This window comes from Salmo salar, chromosome 15 (genome assembly GCF_965601325.2).
Source record: "Salmo salar chromosome 15, fSalSal1, whole genome shotgun sequence".
Lineage (NCBI taxonomy): Eukaryota > Metazoa > Chordata > Actinopteri > Salmoniformes > Salmonidae > Salmo > Salmo salar.
In genome coordinates, this window is record NC_138305.1 from 70,961,678 (window position 1) to 70,984,619 (window position 22,942).

Below are 22,942 nucleotides of genomic sequence, written 5' to 3' on the forward strand. Positions count from 1 at the left end.
TAGTTTGAAGATTTACCACGAAGGAAATAGCTTTGTTGTGTGAGTAAAGATGGCGATGCCCCTTGGCTTGGGGCATTATTGTCGCTTGGCAGGACGAGTTAGGGGCGCATTGTCCCGCAGACAAACGCGTGGGACACTTCTTCCAGCGATAAGATGGTATATTACCCAAACGGCGGGCAATAGTGAGTAGAAACTTGAACTGCGTGTGGACACTGAGTGAGGCGCCCTTTGCCTTAGTTTCAGCTCATAGCAAACTAGAGGTCAGAGCAGGGGAGATTGCGTAATACGAATTCTGAGTGCGCTCGCGACCAGCTGCTTGTGTTGTAAATCTTAACGTGTAGACCTATTTTTGAAAGTTTCCATGCGTAAATTAACTTTTGTTTTGAAATCTGACATTTCACCAAGTTTACAGAATTTACAAGCTTTGAAAAGTTTGGTTACATCGTGTTTGGAAGGACTAGTAAACTGCATTTCAGCTTTCTTACCTTAGTAGCTTAAATACCCTAGTAGCTTAAATCGATTTGCTAGTAAATCACAACGTTTTAACATGTCTTACGTCATGTATGTCTCCACTTTCACCATGCATATGTATTTGCCCCTCTAGAGAACGTTCTGCAGTTGCCAATATCTATTAATCATTTTTGCTCTCTATTCTGCTTCTCGCTAAAGACGTGCAGTTTAAGCTGGACGACAGGACAGCCCACAGCAGTCTGGACCTCTTTAAGAAGGATACAGGTGTCATCTATCGGGTCCTGGGCCTAGACCCCAGCCATGTCCAACAGAACCCTGAGCGCTTCCGTGATTGGGCCGTGGTGTTCGGAGACGGGCGAATCACAGGTGGCCGCCACTACTGGGAGGTGACAGTGAAGAAGTCTTCAGAGTTCCGTTTAGGCGTGGCTGAGGAGGCGATGTCACGGGACGACTGCGTAGGCACCAACCGCTCCTCCTGGGTGTTCGGCTACGTACAGCGCAAGTGGTTCGCCATGACAACCAACCAGAGGGTGCCGGTGCCTCTGGTGGGTAAGCCTGATCGCGTGGGCATCCTGTTAGACTATGAGGCCGGCCTTATAGGCCTGGTGGATATCCCGAAGGCCAAGGTGATCCACAGCATGAGGGCCACGTTCAGGGGGCCTCTCTGCCCAGCGTTTGGCTTGTGGGATGGAGAGCTGCTTACACACTCAGGTCTGGAGGAGCCTGAAGGCTTGAAGTGAAGCAGAAGGATCTCTGGACTCTGATGGCAATATGGCAGGCAAGTGGATGGCAAGGCGAGAGGGGGCCCAGGAGCGGCGATGTGCATTAACTCTTCCAACTTGGTTTTTGTAAACTGAACACTTACAGCGGGCAGCACTTGAACATGTCTTTCAAATCTCCCATGAAGAGCAATGTTCTCCATCTGAATGTAAAGCTGAAGTTTATTTTCAACAGGGGAAGCAAGGAGTTGATCCAATCTGTAATTTCACTGCCATACAGACACAGCACAATAAGTTGTGTTTTTATTACCTCTCGTGTTCTTTTTTTATTTTTATGTGGAATAAATGGCAACAATATGTAGCCATCCTGTGTGTAACAAGAGATCATTAGGTACTGGGAATGTTGCTACTATTGCTTAATGTCTTGACATCCTCCATTATCTTGTCAAACTTGAATTTAACCAAAACCACGCCCTTTTGAACCTTTTGATATAATCCAATTGTGTGCTGAGATTGCATGCTGAAATAAAAACCGTTAGACATTTTCACTCATTTATTGACAGCAGCAAGCTTACATTGACAGTTTAACCTGAGGAAGCAGTCTAAAAACAGCATCACTTACTCCCAGTAAGAAACCCCTGGATGTGTGTGTCTTTGGTTTTATAACATATCAAAACAACAGTCATCTGAAATCAGTAGATTCATGTACATGTTTAAAAAGGAAACACTGATGGGACACTGTCATACATGAATATTCATCAGTCTCAATCACTCAAAAGATCCCATTTAGACATGCCATTTCTATAGTTACATAACAGTTGTGTTTCTCTTATGTTGGGCCAATGAGTATTCACACCAAAGAGGAGAAAAGACCAGAAGCAAAATGATTGTCGTGGCGCATAGTTCACTCATATCTGGTCCCGTGTGGCTCAGTTGGTAGAGCATGGTGTTTGCAACGCCAGGGTTGTGGGTTCGATTCCCACGGGGGACAAGTACAGGGGGAAAAAATGTATGAAATGTATGCATTCACTACTGTAAGTCGCTCTGGATAAGAGCGTCTGCTAAAATGACTAAAATGTAAAAATGTAAATATCTTCTGACCTGCTTATGAAACTTCCTATTGAGGTAGATTAATATATTTCTAGATTTGTACAGTATATTTATAACCTGCCAATATGTAACGTTACAATGCTGTGTGCGTTATGCAGTTATAATGAATGTATAGTGGCATAAAATCCACTAACTAAATACTAACGTTGTAGCTTCATACATAATTAAACCATCACAAACCATTGTATAAATAAATACATTACAAACACTGGCAGCATATATACATAACATGTGCATCACACTGGCATTTTTAAGTGACGCGTAAGGACAAAGTGTGTGTGTACTTATAAAAAAAATTGCCAAGTTCACCTGAACTAGCAACTGATCACTTGTTGGTGCCATGTCAACATAAAACAGTGCTACAATGATTCTGTCCACTCCTGAAGACTCCTGAAGCTTTTATGTGCAGCAACATGGACAAAGAAAGTGTGCTTGGGACAGCACAATCTCTCACAGCGGAGTGCGATATGCTGCGGCAAACCCCAACCTTTATACACAGTGATGTTTGACCCTATCAAATATACTCGCTTACACCTCTTCACTAATGGCTGCATTTCGTATGGTTAGACACATCCAGTCCGTCTGGCTTAAACCACCACCTTCAATGTGTCTAACTTTCTCTGGTCTTCTGTTTCTGACTGGGACTCACTACTGCGTGGGTACAGCCGCTGGTACTCCGTCAAGACTGACACCACCCCGTCACAACCAAACTGCCTGGCGTCATCCAGGGGTGTGTTTCCCCACCTGATAACACAGAGAAAGATATGAGCGGCCAGGAAAAAGCTTTCGAAATGGGCTTACAGCTACTGAGGCAAATGTGGTGCGAGGCAAAGGGAAACAAGTGACAAATGAGACTCAGTTGAAGATATCATTCTAGCCCTTAACTATTCTGGTGTAGCAGAGTGATTTTAATGATCTGGACACTTTAAAAAGTCTCCATTATCCATGCCAAAAGGGCCTTTATTATGGAACATTTCTCAGAGACGTGTGAGTTATTAAAAGTGTCAGGCAGAGGCAGTGGTGTCCCTACCTGTCCTTTATATGGGGGTTCACTTTACACGTCTCTGTTAGGAAGATCACCGCTTCCACATTACCTGAAGAAACAGGAAGGAAGAATTCAACTTCAATATACGGTAATGCGTTTGTGCAACTAACCAGTGATGCATTTACATATCTATTGTCCACACAGCGACGCCATCCACTCAAATTAAACCATATCAGCCACACTTGAATTCCAAATGTGAACGATAAGGTGAAGTACATGTTATGTGGGAGTACAGTACTATCATAAATTATAGTGTCACCTTCAGCTGACGACACGTGGAGGGCTGTACGAGAATCATAGTCTTTCTCTTCCATGTCCACAGCCGAGAGAGCAAACCTAGGGAAGGACAGGAGCGAGATTAGGAAGAAAAGAAGAGTATAGCAAAAGGTTAATTGGAATGACAGATGGTTGAGACTAAGAGATAAGGGATTTGAGACAAATGACTTTCTGAAAAGCTCTATAGTAATTATATTGAAGTTAACCGAAATTGATTTGATACGAGGGGTCGTCTGTTCCATGCAGAACATACATTTAAATGTATTATGGGAATCATTTCACAAGTTTCTTCTCGTCTGTCTGGCGCCCAGCACTTGGTCATGAAAAGGCAAACTATAATTTCTTATAAAATCATTAGGACCGACTATAATGGTTTGAATTTATATAACTAGTCTTCCAGGATGCAGTCTTTACCTCCTCAGGGCAGAGACATCCCCACTGTAAGCTGCAAACATCAGGTTCACCACTGACTTGTTCTGAAGGGGGCAGAAGAAAACATCTCAATGATGGGCGATCAACATAGAAGAAGGCTATTGAAGTGCAGAGGTGTTTCAAGTGTTGTAAAGGAGACAACAGAAAACATGAATTTTCCAAAGAGTTTAAAATGTTAAAATAAGAAAAAATGAAAATAAGTATTTAGTGTGTACTCTATCCCTTACTTACTCTATCATCAAGTGATTGTCTGCGAGGGTCCAGCTTCCTTGCAAAGTGTCTCAGGTTGTCATAGTTATGGAAGTTGAAGAGAGAAACCAGCTCCTGATCAATCAGCAGATAGAATGGGAAAATTCAGACAGGAAAATAACCGATTACTCTACTATTCAACATTCTATTCCATTTGAATCTTCCATTTCTACAATGTCTCATACAGTTACAAAGTATACTTTCTAAATGTAAAAAAAACAAACAAGGCCATCACTGAGAATAAATGTCGACTGCTGGGTTTGCCAAAAACGTAAGTCATAGGTGATAGAAATTGTTCTTGTCTGTGTACCTGACAGAAGTGAATGCCTCGGACACTATTTCCGACACGGTCTAACGGAGGAGACCAACACATTATTCCCATTACATTAGGGACCACCAGTAGTACTGCACCAGAAACGCCAGACTTAGCAGGTAAACCCACCTGGAAAAAATAACAGGTGGAATGAAGGTTAGTAGGACACTTACAGCCAGGTGCATCTCAAATAGTCTAAAATAGATTCTTATCTTTAAGAAAAGCAATACAATTCAGTTGGGAACATAAGAGACATTGAAAACAATACAACATCCCCAGTCCTTAATCAACCCACACCCACGGCACCCATCCCACCCAACCCCACCAACGCATCACACCAAGACAGTACAAAACAAATAAACAATAACAGAAACAAAAAACAAAAGCAATAAATTCTGAAAAATAACAATAACTTGTCTCCTTTCATTTAACTACTTATCTGACAACATAGGATAGGTGAAAGCAATATTGCACATCTGAGATAAAGGGGAATGTTCTAATTGACCACATACTTTATAGTAGAATAAGATCACCTCGGGTCATTGACCTCTGACCTCTGTTTCTCAATAACTCACATGGAAAGCGAACTGGCCAGAGAAGTCGTACATTCCACAGGAATGCATGAGGCTCAGGGTGTTCCGAACGGCCTCCGCACTCAGCACCTGCTCGCCTGTGATCGGACAGATGCCCCCGTTGGCCAGTGTGGCAGCCATGACACTGCCTGACTCACACGTCACCTCGATGGAGCACAGCTGAGAGGAAAACAGAGAATAGTTGAGACCTCTGGTTTACTGTACAGGGTAGTACTTTAGTCGAATACAGAGTGTTTCCACCAGGGACAGAAACTCAGAGATAGATTCAATCCGTAGCGCTGAAGGTCTGCGCTATAGCTTGATTGAAATTTAAAGGCAATGTTCCCGCGTTTGCAGAGACTGCATTCATGGTAAACGCTGCATATGTAGGTTCAATCGAAAAATCACCTTTCAATTTCCATCGCGCTACAGCACAGACCTTCAGCGCTACGGATTGAATCTAAGCCTAGGAAAAAGCTAAAGACCTTCTTGGATTCAACAGCAAACTTCTTTAAAAATGTTTTGTCTCACCTGGAAGTAGAAGTCGAGGGCTGCAATCATATCTGCATTCTTAGGAAAGCACTGTCAGGCAAAATGAGAGAGAGGCCACAGTTTTAGATCACAATCAACATAGTCTAAGAGTTTAGGAATTGGTACAACTATTGGTAAGACTCCGTGAAGCTCAAACACCCAGACTCACTTTTTTCTCCTTCAGGTAGTAACCAATAGCAAAATTCCTATCTCCGGTCTCTTTCTCCGATTGGAAACTGTGAAGGCAAATACATATTACAAGCAGTTTATCGCACCACAAAGTGAAGTTACTGTATGGGCTGCAATAATGGATAATTGCATTTGCATATTATAACGTTCAATTCGACACTCACGTAGCGTTGCTGAAGCCCACATACTCTGTGCCGGCCATCTTCTTTAAGTACTCCATTACCTACGGTAAAAGATGTGTCAGTTGTGAGATGAAAGAATACACCGAGTGTACAAAACATTAAGAACACCTGCTCCTCCCATGACATAGACTGACCAGGTGAATCCAGCTGAAAGCTACGATCCCTTATTGATTGGGAGACATTGATTGTGTATGTGTGCCATTCAGAGGGTGAAGGAAAAGGTGCCAGGCGCACCAGTTTGTGTCAAGAACTGCAACACTGCTGGGCTTTTCATGCTCAACAGTTTACTGTGTCTATCAAGAATGGTCCACCACCCAAAGGACATCCAGCCAACTTGACACAACTGTGGGAAGCATTGGTGTCAACATGGGCCAGCATCCATGTGGAATACTTTCAACACCTTGTAGAGTCCGTGCCCCGACAAATTGAGGCTGTTTAGATGGCAAAAGGGGGTGCGACTCAATATTAGGAAGGTGTTCTTAATGTTTTGTACACTCAGTGTATAACATGTACATTGTTACTAATAAGACATGTCAGAAGTCTGAAATCTTAAAGGATACTCACATAATCAAACCTCTCTGCCTTGTTCGAGTTAGGCTGTAAAAAAAAAAAAAACATTTTAGTACAGTGTTCTTATGCTGTAGCATTTCTGTATTGACACTATGCAGAGAGCTTTTCGGCCCCTAGGTGGCAGTGTTTGTGTATTCTGGCACCTGTCAGACAGATTCTGGGTGGGCGTGTGGGGTACATTTAGTCACGGTGTCTGTCTGTCCGCCTGTCTGTCCACGTGTGGTAATGTGATGAGTATGACATGGGCTTGCAGCTCAGAGGCAGATTATTGCCCTGCTTAGGTTTCAGGGTCCAGTGAAAAATCAGCGCCAAGTCGTTAAGTCACCAAAAAGGGCACAGACTGGTACTTCCCCTTACTGCTCTGAGCCACCCTGTCCTGAAAGGTCAGAGATGATCTGAAACATTACTGTGACTAGTTGAGTTGTCCACAAGGAATAGGTTTCTTCTGATGTGGTGCAACCCATGGCTTACTGATTAGTAATATTCTGATGAAGTGTTCATGAGTAGGGACACGTTTTTCCACTCATAACTTCTGAGAGTTCTGCTCTCTCTGAAAGATCAACTGAAATTTGCACAACATTTATAAATCAATTGAATAAACTCTAAATAAAACGTGCTAGAGGTGCTACACTGACTTGGAAGAGTACAAGTAGTACAGTATGAGTAAACGACTATTAGCCAATTAAATAACTTTCAGCCATCTCTATCTGTTCTTGCTTCATGTACTTAAAGGCCCAGTGCAGTCAAAAAGTTGATGTTTCTGTTTTTATATATATTTCCACACTATGAGGTTGGAATAATGCTGTGAAATTGTGTACATTTTAAAAGATCGCTTAAAATTTCAGCCTGTTTTGGTATGATGGAGTTTTGGCCTGACTGGTGACGTCACCAGGTGGTAAATTAGTTAATAGACCAATAAGAAAGAGAGTTCCAAACCTCTCAGTCAATAACAGCTAGTTTTCAGTTTTCCCCGCCCCACTCAGACCACTCCCAGACAAACCTAGCAAACTTCTTGCATGAGAAATTGACTCTTCGTTAAGCCCAGCCCAACATTTCTTGATTAGCCAGGGGTGGTCTGTGTTTAATTTAATTGTTTATTAGAAACACAGTTTGAGATCATTGTGAGGGGATTTCACCATTGGTTGAATGGTGATGTGTTGTCCGAGGTTGCAACAGTAAACAAGGGGGGCGTGGCTTAGGGAAGGGTCAATTGCCCTTTGATAAGAAGCATTTTCTTTCTCTTTTTGACCATTTTAATTGAAAACAATCACAGTAAGGTACTTATTTGTTACCCAGAAATGATATGATATTGAGATAAAAACATCTGCATTGGACCTTTAAAGGACCCTATGTAGACATTTTAATTTCACTTTGTCATTATGGGGTATTGTGTGTAGATGGGTGAAAAAATAAATAATATTTAATCAACTTTGAATTCAGGCTGTAACACAACAAAATGTGGAATAAATCAAGGGTTATGAATACTTTCTGAAGGCACTGTAATTGTTACCCAGAAATGATATGATATTGAGATAAAACCGTCTGCATCAGACCATTAAAGAACCCTATGATTGTCAAAGACATAAAAAATAAACAAACACACCTTCTCTTCCCAGCTGTCTCATTGGCCCGACTCCCCCCCCCCCCCCCCCCCCCCCCCGACAGTAACCCCCTCCCCCACTACTGTACGTGACCCGCATAGCCAAGAGGCATATCTCTCCAGTCAGCTGGTAAGGACAGGCAGCCAGGCAGGGAGAGAAAAACACAGTAGAATAGAGGTACATGTCTACATAAGGCAGAGGCCAGCCCTCTTTCCCCACTGCTTTAGCTGTTAGAATGAGGGCTATGCTGATTGATAGCGAGTCCGCTGGTGATAGCTTATTGACCTCTGTCCACACTAAATTGAGCAATTGGGGGAATTGGTCAATGATTGACTGTAAAGTCTGACCGTGATACTTGGCTGTACGAGTTACGACAGTTTTCCTGATTTCTTGTTGGACTGGATTTGGTGTATAGCAGTTTGCATTCATACAGTATATGCAAAGCAATGCTTAATCTGTGTGAATGTAATGTACTACTGATTTTGTTTCAGTTAGCGAGCAAAGAGTAGAGCTCTAATTCCAAAACCTCATGAAAATCTTATAAGAGATTATACAACGGGTGGGTCTAATCCTGAATGCTGATTGGTTAAAACCGCATTACAGCCGGTATCTATTCCACAAGTTACCACCGGCTAAATCTATGATGTTAAAATGCCTATTTCCTCTGTTCAATCTGACTGCACAATCTACTGTCTCATCAGCCCAGCCAGGCAATTTATAAACTTGATCTCCACTATAAAAAATATCAAGACATTATCTCACATTTCTTTTAGAGTAAAACGCCTAACACCAGTGCCAATATATCCTCCAAACACCGGCTTCGAGGGCATTATCACTTAATTATAAACATCAGTGCACCCAGGAATCCTCTTACCTTGAGCAGAGAACTGATGACAATAGCCCCGGCATTCACCATAGGGTTGTGTGGTTTATCTGTCCAGAGAGAGGACAATGTTGTCACTGTCGTACACTCCACCACCACCATATAACCTAAAGATATGTCCACTAAAATAACTTCCAATAAGAAAGTTAACACATGCACGTGTGTGCCAGAGATGAACATATGTAACGGCACCTAGCCAGCTGAGAGGGAACCTGCAGATAAGATGTATTGACTTGCTTATGATCAGATGGCCTGTTCTTGCTTGTTCCTGCTCTATTGACTGTACCTACAGCTTGTTGCAATCATTGGTCAAGCTGATGGATATTTTCCCCTGTAGTTGCAGAGAGGTTGGCTCTCGTCTTGCCACAATTGTTTACTGAAATGTGTAATTGTTTGCTTCCACGGTGTAACATTGGAATTAACTACTTACTACCCTTACAACTGAGTTAGGTTAGATCAGGCGATAGTCAATGTTATCATTTGAGGGTTCAACGTAAGGAAGTTTTTCCCTCAGTACTCAGATGCATTCAAGTGTGGAGCATCTACATAGAAGTGGATAGAGAGACATGGGTCTTTCTATGAACTAGGGTACCACTGAGGATTTCCTACACTGGACAACTTGTTACAGTTGTTGATAAGTCATTAATAATAATTTCCTTTTTTTTCTTGTCATTTCATTGAGATATAAGGGGGATCATGGCTTTAAAAAATATATATTTAACCTTTATTTAACTAGGCAAGTCAGTTAAGAACAACTTCTTATTTACAATGAAGGCCTAGGAACAGTGGGTTATGACAGTGTAAGTTGTCATTATATCACATATAAGCATTAATCAGTTAAATTTGACATTGAACTTGAACCCTGTAAGAATCCTGGATCTAGCTGTCACAGTTGTTAATATAGGAGATCTCCGAAATGCAGCGTAACTACATGTTATGGGGCTGAAAACAGTTTTCATGGGTACACATGTCCAAAAATAATAAATGTGTCGCGAAATCGAATCCTTCTAACCGAAAGTCCCCTTACACTGATAATTAAAACCTAAAATCGGTACTGTCATTCACGTGGTTCTTGAGCATTTGGTGATTAGATATGCTGTGATATTTTCAAACATCGTCATCTGATCTAGGAAGGAATTTTCCGAATGACAGTCGAGTGACGAACAGCTGTTGTGATAGTGCATGCGATGCAGCAACAGCCCAAGTGCTGGAAAAAAAAAGCTGTTCGCAAGGAACGTCCAGAATATTTTGGTTCTCATTTGTTCAATTGGTGAAGACAGTTGTGCCTGGATCCACGTTGGATCTAATATCTCTAGCGAATTGAGGTTGATCATCTGTCGTCTGCTTGATTTACAACAGGGTCTCGTTAGATTTAACAGGGAAAGCATCAAGGTAATGTGTTCACGTTTTTGTGCCTTGGTTTGGACACCAAGTCTACTGTGCGCAATCGTGTAGGATAGACTATTGCGCAACACCCAAAACTAGTTCTATGGATTGTTCTGGATATAATGACAACAAATGACATAGCCTAGTGGGTTTATTGACAAAATGATCTGGTAATGAAATAACATGACAGATACATACTTTTATTCATGTTACAACTGCAATTTTAAACACAGGGGCTTGATGTTGCCTATTTGAAATTGAATTTGGAGCTCAGAAATGCAAGTACTGGAATAGGCCTTACCTTGAAAATCAGACATTTCCTCAATTTGGTGATTGAAAAGTCCTTGTAATTATTGTATCCAATTTACAAGTTCTCCTGCTCCCTTATAATTATCCGTAATTTCATTTTGTATCCGTTTTTGTGAGAGATGTGGCCACTTTCGTTTGTTTCCTGCGGCTTCAATTGAAGGGTGTCGCGCTACACTGTTGTGGTAAAACCACGTGCGGTTATTATGAGAACGACAACATCTAATGTAGGACTCAACTTGACTTTCCATACAAGTCCTTCAATTAAAAAAGGAATCTGGTTTTTGGTAACTTTCTCATTATAAAAACAGCGATGGTGAGATTCAAATGGTGAGATGAATGCTACTGCTACATAAGCTACAGAAAAATCGCCAAATTTACATCCAATCTATTAAGTCAGGCAATGTCCACATTATTCTCACATATTTTAGAATGTAATAGTAGCTTGAATATCAATGCTAGGCCTATTGTCTTTTAACGCTTTTTTTGTACAATTATACACATTATACAACTGCATTACATCGAGGTCCTTGAAAATTAGAAGAAAGTGCTTGACAAAGTCTCTGAAAGTCCTTGAATTTGACTTGCCAATGTCTGTATGAACCCAGCTTAAACGATCCTTAGTCCTAGGCCTATGTTGTTGGATAGGTGGAGTTATGGGCCAATTTGAATATCTTCACTTTTATTCCTCTAAGTTCACATGTGGAACTGCTTTAAAACAACGCATTTAAAAAGGTTGATCCCAATGTCACACATTGGCCCCAATATTTTTTTGAAAGATCCACGTTCTAGGTGTCTGAGTCTAGCAATACGCTCTAAGAGTCCCCATAGCAGAACCATTTTTGGTTCCAGGTAAAAACCCTTTTTGGTTCCGGGTAGGATCCTTTTTGGGTTCAATGTAGAACCCTACATACAACCCCAAATGGTTCTACCTGGAACCAAAAAGGGTTCTCCTACGAGGACAGCCGAAGAATCCTTTTAGGTTCTAGATAGCACCTTTCTAAGAGTGTAGACAGACAGGGTCAGGGTCAGGGTTACGGTAACAGTCTCTCACCCTCCTCATCCAGTGACAGCTGGTTGAATTTGAGTCCGCTGGGCTCTTTGCCCACGTAGCGATGCACATGCTCAGTGCCAATCTCGTGCACAGCGATGGCGTACTCCAGAGGCTTCACACATGATTGAAGACAGAATGGAACCTTGGTGTCACCTGCAGAATGTCTGCATCACGCCAGCAGGGCACAGGGGAGAGATCATGGGACAGTGAGAGGGAGGCTGAGGTGAAAGCAGATACAGAGGAGGATTCTACATGAACAAGTTAGGCAGACACTGACAAGGCAAGAGGGGGGGGGGGGGGGGGGGGGGGACGACGACATGCGGACTGCCTATACAATGCTCTTCATTTCAGTGACATGGGATGTGTGTCTTAAGATGGAAACCAGTGGGGATAAAAGGAGACTCGGTGCATAGAGCAGATAACACAAATGCTGTAATCTCACCTCTGTCCATCCACGGTGCATAGTGACACCCCCCACAGATCAGGGCTGAATTTAGCCAGTTGAGGAATATAATCTGCCACCTGAGCAAAAGACACACAGACAAAGGAATGGAGTGGATAAGTCACGTGTCATGTATGTCAAAGGCAGGTATGTACAGTACGTGTGTACAGTATATGCATGCATCTACGAATGTACAATGTGTGCATGCTTTTATTCAGTGCGCGCTTGTCAGTGAGCTTACTTTAGCATGGTGCAGTGATGTAACCTTTTCACAGTGTCCAAGCGAATGTTTTTTTTAATGCGTGCAAGCAAATGTTTGGTGGTGTGCTAATTTTAGCATGTCCTCATATGTGAACGTGAAGGTGTGTATGTGTACAGTATGTGAGAGAACGTTATTAACGTGGGAATTAATGTGTGTATAGTGTAGCCCACGGACCAAAGGTTTGAAAGCAGAACTCACGTGTCCCCCAATCTGCCTCTGAGTGCTGTAGTACAGCTGGTTGATGTTGGATGCAAACGCCTCAAAGTCTGGGATGATGAACTTCCTCCTGAACGCCTGGGTCAGCAGCAGGATGTTAGCGCCCACACACCTGAAACACATACATAAATATCACACATCACATATATACACTTTGTGTGAATTTAAATATGCTCTCTCTAATTCTCTCTTTCTCTCGGAGGACCTGAGCCCTAGGACCATGCCTCAGGACTACCTGGCATTATGACTCCTTGCTGTCCCCAGTCCACCTGGCCGTGCTGCTGCTCCAGTTTCAACTGTTCTGCCTGCGGCTATGGAACCCTGACCTGTTCACCGGACGTGCTTGTTGCACCCTCGACAACTACTATGATTATTATTATTTGACCATGCTGGTCATTTATGAACATTTTAACATCTTGACCATGTTCTGTTATAATATCCACCCGGCCTTCCAGAAGAGGACTGGCCACCCCTCATAGCCTGGTTCCTCTCAAGGTTTCTTCCTAGGTTTTCGGCCTTTCTAGGGAGTTTTTCCAAGGGAGTTTTTCCTAGCCACCGTGCTTCTTTCACATGCATTGCTTGCTGTTTGGGGTTTTAGGCTGGGTTTCTGTACAGCACTTTGTGATATCAGCTGATGTAAGAAGGGCTATATAAATACATTTGATTTGATTTGATTTCTATACTCACTGTGGCTCAGTTGGTGGAGCGTGGTGCTTGCAACGCTAGAGTTGTGAGTTCGATTCCTGCTGGGGTCAGCCGTACAAATGTATGCACACACTATGATCAGTCACTTTAGATTATTTTTTTAATAGTATAACTACTGTATTAGCACACACAGTGTCAGTGACCTATAGCACTAATACAAGGCTGTTGACTGTTATGCAGTGTCTAGGAGTCAACAACCATGTATCACGGCTAAGTGACCTGTAACTGTGGAACAGATACACTACTGATCCTATGATGAAATCCTAATAAAAAACTGGACCCCAACTGTGACCAAATTAGACGCTGAGAATAGACAGCCTATCATATTGTAGATACACACCTGCCTTTAGCACTAGACAAACATTGCGCTAAGTTTAGTAAGCACTGACGTGATCCCAAAGAACGGCATTGAAATTGCTCTCATAGCTGTGATGAGCTGAAAGATCCGTCGGGGCTTGTTAATACGCAACTTGGTTTAGAGTTTGGGCCACTGGGGAGGCGAATAGAAGGATCGCATCATTTATAGAAATTGGATTTTTTTTTGTGGCTTATCGCTAATGACCACCTCAGAGTGTTCCACAGAAGGAAAGACCAATGTCTCATCACAACACATTCTTATTCTGTTCTACATGACATTCTCTCTGTGTGTGTGTGTGTGTGTGTCTGTGTCTTTGGCCCTACTTTAGAAACAATACCAAGCACAATACCAAATCGCAATCTAAGATTTACAAAGGGACTGTAGATATGCAGTATTCAATCACTGGAATATAGTAATTCAATGTAAGAAGAAGTCTACCAGACAGGACTCAGTGACCCGCTACTGTAGCAGGCCAGTGTCTGAATCATCGCTGCATTCATTAAGTTAGCTTTGCCACTTAGGAAGTAATACTGTTTGGACAGCAGTCTAGAGCCCATCAGACCTCGCTGATAAGCTGAGCTAATACAACCAGCACTGTCTGCAGTTCACCCACTGCGCTGGCCTTTCATTAGCTCCTGTCTAGCCTTAAGCCCTGCACAAATGTCATACTCTGTTCGCCAACAATTCCAGAACTATCGCTCTCCCTCTCTCTCTCTCTGCATTTTTTACGTTTACATGTGCATCAGTGAGGATCAGAGGCAGCTGTCGTCCATTAAAACGACAGACGCGGTCCATCTGTCTTCGCCTTACATTAACCGCAACAGAAACACTACTATACACCCACAATCAAAACATCCCTTCCATAACAAATCTCCACCTGTCCACTGTAGAGGTATGAAGAGCAGACACAGATACAGACAGAGAGAGTGGAAAACAATAGTCTTGGAAGTTTCTTTGGTGTGTGTGTGTGTGGTGTTTTGCCAAATCAGCCAGAAGAATGAGAATACTCGATGTGGGATAGAGAGACACAATACATCATTCAAACTTTCTGAATTAAATAATCATAGTGTTTACTAGTAAATACTCTCTCTAAACCATCTCACAAGAGAATATATATGATAAAATGGCAAAGTAAGGATATATCCATTCCATCTTATCCCAAATCATTAGAGAAAAGAATAGAATAAAAACTTTATTGTCCATCCAGGATGGACATTTTTCCATTAAAAGAATCACATACATTCTCACATCATACACATTTAAACCAGTCAGTCCACCATGTTGCGTATACTAACAACAGAGGACATTAATACATTCACTCACAAACAGCCACTGTCCCAACTGCACTAGATAGATAAGTACATATACCGATACAATTTACTTTACATTTAGTAGTCCAACAGCACAAGGAACAAATAAATGTTTGAACACGTTCTTCTTGGCCATGGGCATTCTGAAGCGCTGGCCAGAGGGAAGCCTCTCAAACTGAGGGTGTAGAAGGTGGGAGGGGTCGCCAATGATAGCCAGTGCCTTCTTTTTGGTTGCCTTGTGGAACAGAATGTTCCACAATGTGCCTGCGGTCAACCAATTACTTTGCTGGCTGTGTTTACTATGCTGGTCAGTTTGCTTTTGCCCCTCACGCTCAGATGACTATACCAGACTGTCATATTGAATGTGAGGATGCTCTCCACCAAGCTGCTGTACACCCTCTCCAGGACATCCTGGCTGACCCCAAACCCATTTCATTTCCTGATTAAGAACAGGTGTTGGCTTGCTTTAAAAAATAAATAAAAATACAACCTGCATTCTCTGTAAAACTCAGATTGTTATCAATTTGTGTCCCTTGGTATTTTAAACTCTCAACCACCTCCACTGGTTGGTCATTCAGAGAGAGTGGTTGGGACATTGGTAAGAATAGTAGCCCTTTTCACTCACAGCTCCTGTCATCCTGTATACGGGTTGAAAACGATTTTGCCATTGATAAGCACCCAAATTGGAACCCAGTGGCTGTACAGTAAAATACTATACATGACGTCAGAGCTTAGGTTCTCCAGTTAACAGCGTTGTATGGGTTTTGACTGAGCGGTTCTAAACTTGAGCACCGCGCACAACAAAAAGATTCCCCCATCCCTCCCGCTAAATTGGGCTAACTTTTGCACATTTGTTGTCGTCTGAGTGAGGGGAATGCTGTAAACGCAGAGGAGTCGATGTGTTCTGAAAGATGAGATTTCAATAAATATATCACTTTGATGTCACACAAGCAAACCGCACACCCATATGGTCCAAACGTACACTTCACATTTCTATATTTGAAAACATGTAATTTACACTATCAACGTTTATGATTGCTAGGTTTGATCCACAGTTACAAGGATGACATGCGTTACACCCTGGACAGAATGGGCCGGCATTTGTCGTACTGTGAAGAAAATTTGCAGCAGAACACGCACTTGAACGCACGCCATTCTATGCACAAAAAAAAAGGTACAATCTGTTAGTCTGAAGTGCCTTTTAAAAGCCTAACCATGTATGATCGTATTTTATAACTTAGCTAGTCATGTTGGCAATAGAATAAACATTCAAATTATTCCCACCTGACTCAGATTGCGATTTCAAATGGACCGTTTTTTGGATTGTGTAAACAACAACAGTAATTGTGTGAGAGTGGGGACGCAGTGCTGTATTACAAATAAAAAAGTACAAGTGTGCTTGATTCAGTTCCTCAACGGCAAAGCTAGGAGAGCTCAAACAAGCACCTTCTAGTTGAAGGCTCTTTCCTCGAGTCATAAAAGTGCATTGAAATTACTAAGGAACTGTGCAAAGTTTGGAGAGGTGAGTGGCCACACCAGTTAGACCTTTTACTCAAACCCTTGTCATCTTTTTTCCTTATCTTGCAACTACTTCAAAATGTATGTTACTGAATGCATCTAAAGTATTTTGTTATTGACAAATGCTGTGAAAAGTACCGTACGTGTAAAATGCACATACAATCAACAGTGTAATTTTTGGGGGATTCAGTCTTGTGTCCTCATCTTTGGTCTGATCATTTCCCCATAATCTCCAAAGGGTTCCCTTTCAATTTCATGCATATTCTTATCCATATAGGCCAATTTCCATGAGTGTAAGGGGTTAACGTGAAAATAGAGCATTGCTCACTTCCTGAAGAGCTTCTGGTCCATCATGACTGTTCCGGCAGAGTCCTGCATTGACTGGCGCAGCTGACGCATACAGTCACTCAGCCTGGGATCCGATGTCAATAAACCTGTGCTCCTCAACGCCTGGAAGAAGGAGAGAGGAACATTTACAAAATGAGAGTGAGAAAGAGACAATTAGACCGAGAGAAATGAGAAAGAAATGAGGGGGGGGGGGGGGGGGGAGAAAGGGGAATGGGATTGTGGTGAGCTGATCAACACTGACACAGCATCTCTAGGGTAGGGAGGTCCATATTTGAGCTCTCTCAGTAGACTGCTGAGCTAACCCCCATGCTGGTCTTGCAGATGCTGGGCCTAATAGAGTCGATATATATATTTGTACATAATGATAAGGACATGTGTAGTACATTAAAAGGTTAATAATAATATAATTACTTTTATTTCGTTTTAGAGAAAACTGAGGATATACAGGACTACAATAATTGTTTTAGTGTGTCATATTCAATACCTGAATTGGATCCAACCCTGTTTCCCATTAAGTGAGCAGCCACAAGGGTTCAAGCAGTCCTGTAAACGACTCTGTAATGGAGGAAGGCACATACTGTCCCTGCTGTATTGGAATCAGTGGTGTAGAGGTTTTCGTTGCCCACCTTTGGCGGAAAAATGCATTAAAACGGGAGCATGACTTTTTTCACCGCAACCAGCGATCAGAGTTTATCCACCTACTTTATTTTTTTTCACCAGTACATCACTGATTGAAATCCCTCCCCTAAGCCAACTTCAAGTCATTCTGACATCTATATGCAACAAGTGTGCCTATTTCTGGGGCATCATATGCTGTGACAGCAGACTTGCCTCCTGGGAGGGTCCGGAAGGTTATTTTCAAGCCTGAGTGTCTGATCAATGCATTAATGAGCAACACACACACTGCTTCACTGAACTGTTGTGTTTAATTATCGCATGTCAATACTTCACATTGGGCAGTGGCTTTCATGAGAGGCTGATATCATATTCAGACATACTGTATAGGACAGCAACATTCAAAGCTATATTTACTGGGGGAAGTACAGTGTATCTGTAATTTATGGCAGAAGAAATGATGACAGAATTGTACAGCTATTGAGATACTGAGAAGTTAAATGAGAGAAAGTACTTCAATGAAACTAGTTAAGAAACAGAATTGCTGGCCTCCCGAGTAGCACAGCGGTCTAAGGCACTGCATCGCGGTGTTGAGGTGTCACTACAGCCTGGGGTTGTAGTGACGGGCTGTGTCATTACCGTCTGTGACCGGGAGTCCCACAGACGGCGCACAATTGGCCCAGCATCGTCCGGGTTAGGGGAGGGGACCTTTACTTGGCTCATCGCGCTCTAGCGACTCCTTGTGGTGGGCCGGGCGCCTGCAGGCTGACATCGGTTGTCAGTTGATGGTGTATCCACCGACACATTGGTGCTGCTGGTTTCCGGGTTAAGCGAGCGGGTGTTAAGAAGCGCGGCTTGGCGAGTCATGTTTCGATGACTCGACATTCGCCTCTCCCGAGCCCGTTGGGGAATTGCAGCGATGAGACAAGATCGTAATCACGAAATTGGGGAGAAAAAGGGGGGGGGGGGGGGGGGGGGGGTAACCACAGCTACAGTTCAGTGACAGTCCTTTCAGATCACTGTGTGTTACAGCCAAGTCCTCTGCCATGTCACTGTTCCCTGTCATGCCAAACATATACAGAATAACATAACAAAATGGCACATCTCCCTCCTCTAAACTGGCAGATCAATATAAGGTCAAAGCAGATGTCATCATTATGTAAGAATATCAAGCATTGCACCATATTAAAATACAAGATGGTAAGACATGTTGGTATGTGACATGCACAAAGATAATACAGTGCTCAGAGAGGAAGAGGCAAAGCGAGAGGCTTGACTCTGCCCCAAAATCTGTCAGCACGAAAAAAAAAACTGCGAGAAGCAGAGAAAGTGTAGCCTGACGACACACAGTATATTCTTCCACTGCTCTGTCGCACGCTACATACTTCAGTCGCGACTGCCATCATAAAAGTTGTTTGTGGGGATGAGGGGCACGATGGGTGTTGTACAAAACAAAGTCATTAGCGATTGGATCGTCTCTAAACAATTAGAGTATGAAAGCCAGTGACGAATTTTCAAACTGCCGCTTTACCCACGTGTGTTCTGGCTCTGGCCTAACCCATCGGGTTCTGGACCTCGACTAGCTGGCCTAGTTAACTTTAGCCACAACATATTGGAATTTGTGTAATGTACACAAATGTGTTATGAAGAAAGAAAATGGTGTAATATGCATGAAATGCTTTGTGATGAAAATCGCATAATACAAACAAAAATGTTTACTTTTCGTGTGCCTGTCACGAATTTCAAATAAGTAATTTGTGTCTATTTCACAATAAGCTATGATAATGTGTTGCATCCTTTCCCAGGTATTTTAAATCTTATTTCTAGCATAAAGCAAAGCTAGCTGACCAAAGCACGGTTACAGATCACTTTATATAATCGGATGCGTTTTTATTTTCTTCAAAATCTTAAGCTAACAAGGGTTAGGCCTGTGCTTTTAAAAAAAATGAAAGGTAGGCCTATGCAATACCCTCTCATACCTCCTCAATTCGAGTCTTGGATTTAACTTAACAGCCATTCACTGACACGGAGGTAGCCTATTTAAAGAGTACATGGTGGGTGGAGGAATTATGAATATGGCAGCCTATTGCCTAATTTCATCTGTCAAACTGGTACGCCTACCTCTTAAATAGGAAGAAATAGGCTCCAACACAAAGCCCCCTTGTGGTTAGTAAAGTCTAATTAAAATGAAGACGTTGAAATGAATTACGCCTACTATAATTTGCCTACGTTCAGCACCATGAACTGTCCATTTCCCATTGATTATGCTGTAGCTGCTGCTTCAAGTTTCAGCACCATGAACTGTCCATGTCCTATTGATTATGCTGTAGCTGCTGCTTCAAGTTTCAGCACCATGAACTGTCCATTTCCCATTGATTATGCTGTAGCTGCTGCTTCAAGTTTCAGCACCATGAACTGTCCATTTCCCATTGATTATGCTGTAGCTGCTGCTTCAAGTTTCAGCACCACAACGTCATTTACTCTAATCTGGTTTTACTGTGAGATTCAATAACTCTGATAAATACATCATGGGCAAGCTATCAAAGTTGACCTCTGGTCCTCCTCGCCTTCGCTCTCCGCTTCTCAAACAGAACATAGGCTATAAGGCTAGTCCGCTCACAAGATAATTCATTCATTCATTCATTCATTCATTCGGAAGAAGCCTTTGACTCTCCTCCTGAACTGCCACCATAGCCCTACACAGCACAGCCCTTGGTTAGACAGCACAACAAAAGGTTTGGATCAGCAAGATCAGAGCAGGGGCTCAGGGTTGGAATAGCCATTGCAGTGTGTAATGCAGATTAGTTTTATTTACATCATCATCATAGAAATGTAACTTTGCTCTGTGCTTCTCCGAGCATGCACTTCATAGCCTAAAGGCTATGGATCATTTGATTGAGAGCACACTAAAATGGCCTATAGGCGCGCTTGATATTGCGCGCCCAGTGGAGATTCAGAAATGAGAGGCGGCATCGGGCACACATCAATATATAGCCTAATAAGCAACTAGTTCTAAAACACAGAGAAATATAGAAATGTCATCAATTAAAAATGACATGTCCCTTCCCTGGACTGGATTTAAAAAATACTAAACATTCCCCATGACTGAAATTGAAAAAGCATGACCCTCCGCCATTTTCCTCCAGGTAACCATTCTGTATATTTAGAACCATCCCTAAGGATAATTTAGTCGCTAATGGCAGCCTGCCATACCCCGGTCGGCTTTCAACTTGAGATTCTAAATGAATGGTGGCAGCACTCAAATCATTTCTGGGTAACAATTAAGTACCTTACTGTGCTTGTTTTCAAACAAAGAATTAAAAATAGCTTCTTAGCAAAGAATTTAGCTAGGACTGTCTGGGAGTGGTTCATAGTGGGTAAGAGAAAACTGAAAACTAGCTGTTATTGGCAGAGAGGTTTGGAACTTTATTTCTTATTGGTCTATTATCTAATTTTACCACCTGGTGATGTCACCAGGCAGGCCAAAACTCCATCCCACCAAAACAGGCTGAAATTTCACAGTGTGGAAATGTATATAAAAACAGAGGAAAATCACGTTTTTGACTGGACTGGGCCTTTAACCGACTTCCTTGGCTTCAAATGCGCTATATGAGTCTTCGCATGGTAATGAATGGTGTCATGTGAGTGATGGCTTTGTTTATTCATATACAGTCATTGGTTAGAGCCATCTAAAAACCATTACCAGTGTTTCTTTGATTCAAAGCCATGCTGATGATGATTCAAAGTTCATGAGACAATGGCCTGTCAAATGTCACGCCGTGCCACAACACCACCCAATCTTTTAATAGACCCCGGTACCCTGTACTGTTCAGAGTTCATTTGAATATGCATATGAGGGGCACCAAGAAAGGCTCTGAAGGTATGAATTATGGTGTAAAAGCACTGGGAGGGGACACAGAGTCTCTTCACACACAAGTTTAGCATGCATGGTGCTATGGATGACTGTGCTTGTATGACTTCTTCACCAACTGCGCTGAGACTTCTATGATGTTCTAAATCAGGGGATGGGCAACTCCAGTCCTCGGGGGCCTGATTGGTGTCACACTTTTCGCCCCCAGCTAAAACAACTAATAATGTAATTAGTTTAATCAGCTGTGTTCGCTAGGGATGGGGAAAAGTGTGACCACTCAGTCCTCGAGGACTGGAGTTGCCCATCCCTGTTCTAAATTGTGTCGTAAAAGCCCTGGGAGGGAACACAGCAGGTGTTTCTCAGTATGCATACTTCCGCGCTCCACACTCTCATGCTCCGAGTTCGAAGAAGTTCTCTTGAGTACGTTCTGGTGAGGACAAGTGTCATGTCCTGACCATAGAGAGCTCTTATTTTTTATGGTAGAGTAGGTCAGGGCGTGACTGGGGGGGGGGGGGGGGGGGTTATCTAGTTCTATGTTGTTTGGTTCTAGTTTCTTTTTTCTATGTTGGGGTTTTTGTATGATCCCCAATTAGAGGCAGCTGGTTATCGTTTCTCTAATTGGGGATCATATTTAAGTAGTTGTTTTTCCCACCTGTGTTTGTGGGAGATTATTTTGAGTGAGTGCATGTTGCACCTCTTTCGTCACGGTTTGTGTTTTGTTTGTAGTTTGTTTGTTTTGCAAAGGTTCACATTAAAATAAAAGATGTGGAACGATACCAACGCTGCGCTTTGGTCTCCTTCCTACGACGAACGTGACAACAAGAGTGTGGAGAACGCATAGAAATGTACATTTGAGAAGCACTGCGCACTCCCCTGCTACTGCATTACCTTTGACCACTTCACACAAAATAAGACGCACTACATCGGATCCTGAGCACCGCACGCGGCGAGAAGAGACCTACATCCCTCCCGCGAATTGGGAAACTTTTGCAAATGTTTTGTTGTCTGAGTGAGGGAAATGCTGTACATTTTGAGTGCTCTATTTATTTTTTGAAAGATGAGACGTTGATTATTACAACAAATACCGCTTTGATGTCATAAAAGCAAGCCAAACGCCCATGAGTCCAAATGTGCACTTCACATTTCCATATCATAAAAGCCCATGTCATACTGTATACAGTGTTTATGATCACTATGTTTGATGTACAGTTGACATGGTGTCATACCCTGGGTTGTTTTGAACAGAAATTGCCTGTTGTCTATTGTGTAAAAAAAAAAAAAAGAGAATTACAAATAAAAAAATCCCATGAGGGCCATACTGAAAATGTGTTATATTTCCTTGCTTTCAAAATGTGCTAATAATAGTCCCATAACCATAGTTTATGGAATTATCGATGCGACCTGACTG

At 42.4% G+C, this 22,942-nt stretch overlaps 2 protein-coding genes and 1 non-coding gene across 3 annotated transcripts in view; 2 read left to right on the plus strand and 1 right to left on the minus strand.

Moving 5' to 3' along the window:
- LOC106571951 (SPRY domain-containing protein 4) lies at nt 1-1,734 on the plus strand. Its single transcript, XM_014145552.3, has 2 exons — nt 1-182; nt 670-1,734. Exons 1-2 carry the CDS (start codon nt 50-52, stop codon nt 1,209-1,211), a joined length of 675 nt encoding a protein of 224 aa, XP_014001027.1. The 5' UTR covers nt 1-49; the 3' UTR covers nt 1,212-1,734.
- Nucleotides 1,731-22,942, minus strand: part of gls2a (glutaminase 2a (liver, mitochondrial)) — a 27,212-nt gene continuing 6,000 nt past the window's right edge. The window contains exons 3-18 of the mRNA XM_014145547.3: nt 17,029-17,150; nt 12,792-12,921; nt 12,332-12,411; nt 11,890-12,053; nt 9,135-9,193; nt 6,654-6,686; nt 6,072-6,130; nt 5,888-5,954; nt 5,719-5,769; nt 5,191-5,367; nt 4,613-4,744; nt 4,285-4,377; nt 4,036-4,097; nt 3,605-3,681; nt 3,331-3,394; nt 1,731-3,044 (exon numbers count right to left, since the gene is read on the minus strand). Of these exons, the coding sequence (XP_014001022.1) occupies nt 2,888-3,044; nt 3,331-3,394; nt 3,605-3,681; nt 4,036-4,097; nt 4,285-4,377; nt 4,613-4,744; nt 5,191-5,367; nt 5,719-5,769; nt 5,888-5,954; nt 6,072-6,130; nt 6,654-6,686; nt 9,135-9,193; nt 11,890-12,053; nt 12,332-12,411; nt 12,792-12,921; nt 17,029-17,150 (1,527 nt within the window). The 3' untranslated portion in view covers nt 1,731-2,887. The remainder of the gene's footprint in view (nt 3,045-3,330; nt 3,395-3,604; nt 3,682-4,035; nt 4,098-4,284; nt 4,378-4,612; nt 4,745-5,190; nt 5,368-5,718; nt 5,770-5,887; nt 5,955-6,071; nt 6,131-6,653; nt 6,687-9,134; nt 9,194-11,889; nt 12,054-12,331; nt 12,412-12,791; nt 12,922-17,028; nt 17,151-22,942) is intronic.
- trnaa-ugc (transfer RNA alanine (anticodon UGC)) lies at nt 2,108-2,181 on the plus strand. The gene has a single exon. It is a non-coding gene; the product is annotated as a tRNA-Ala (tRNA).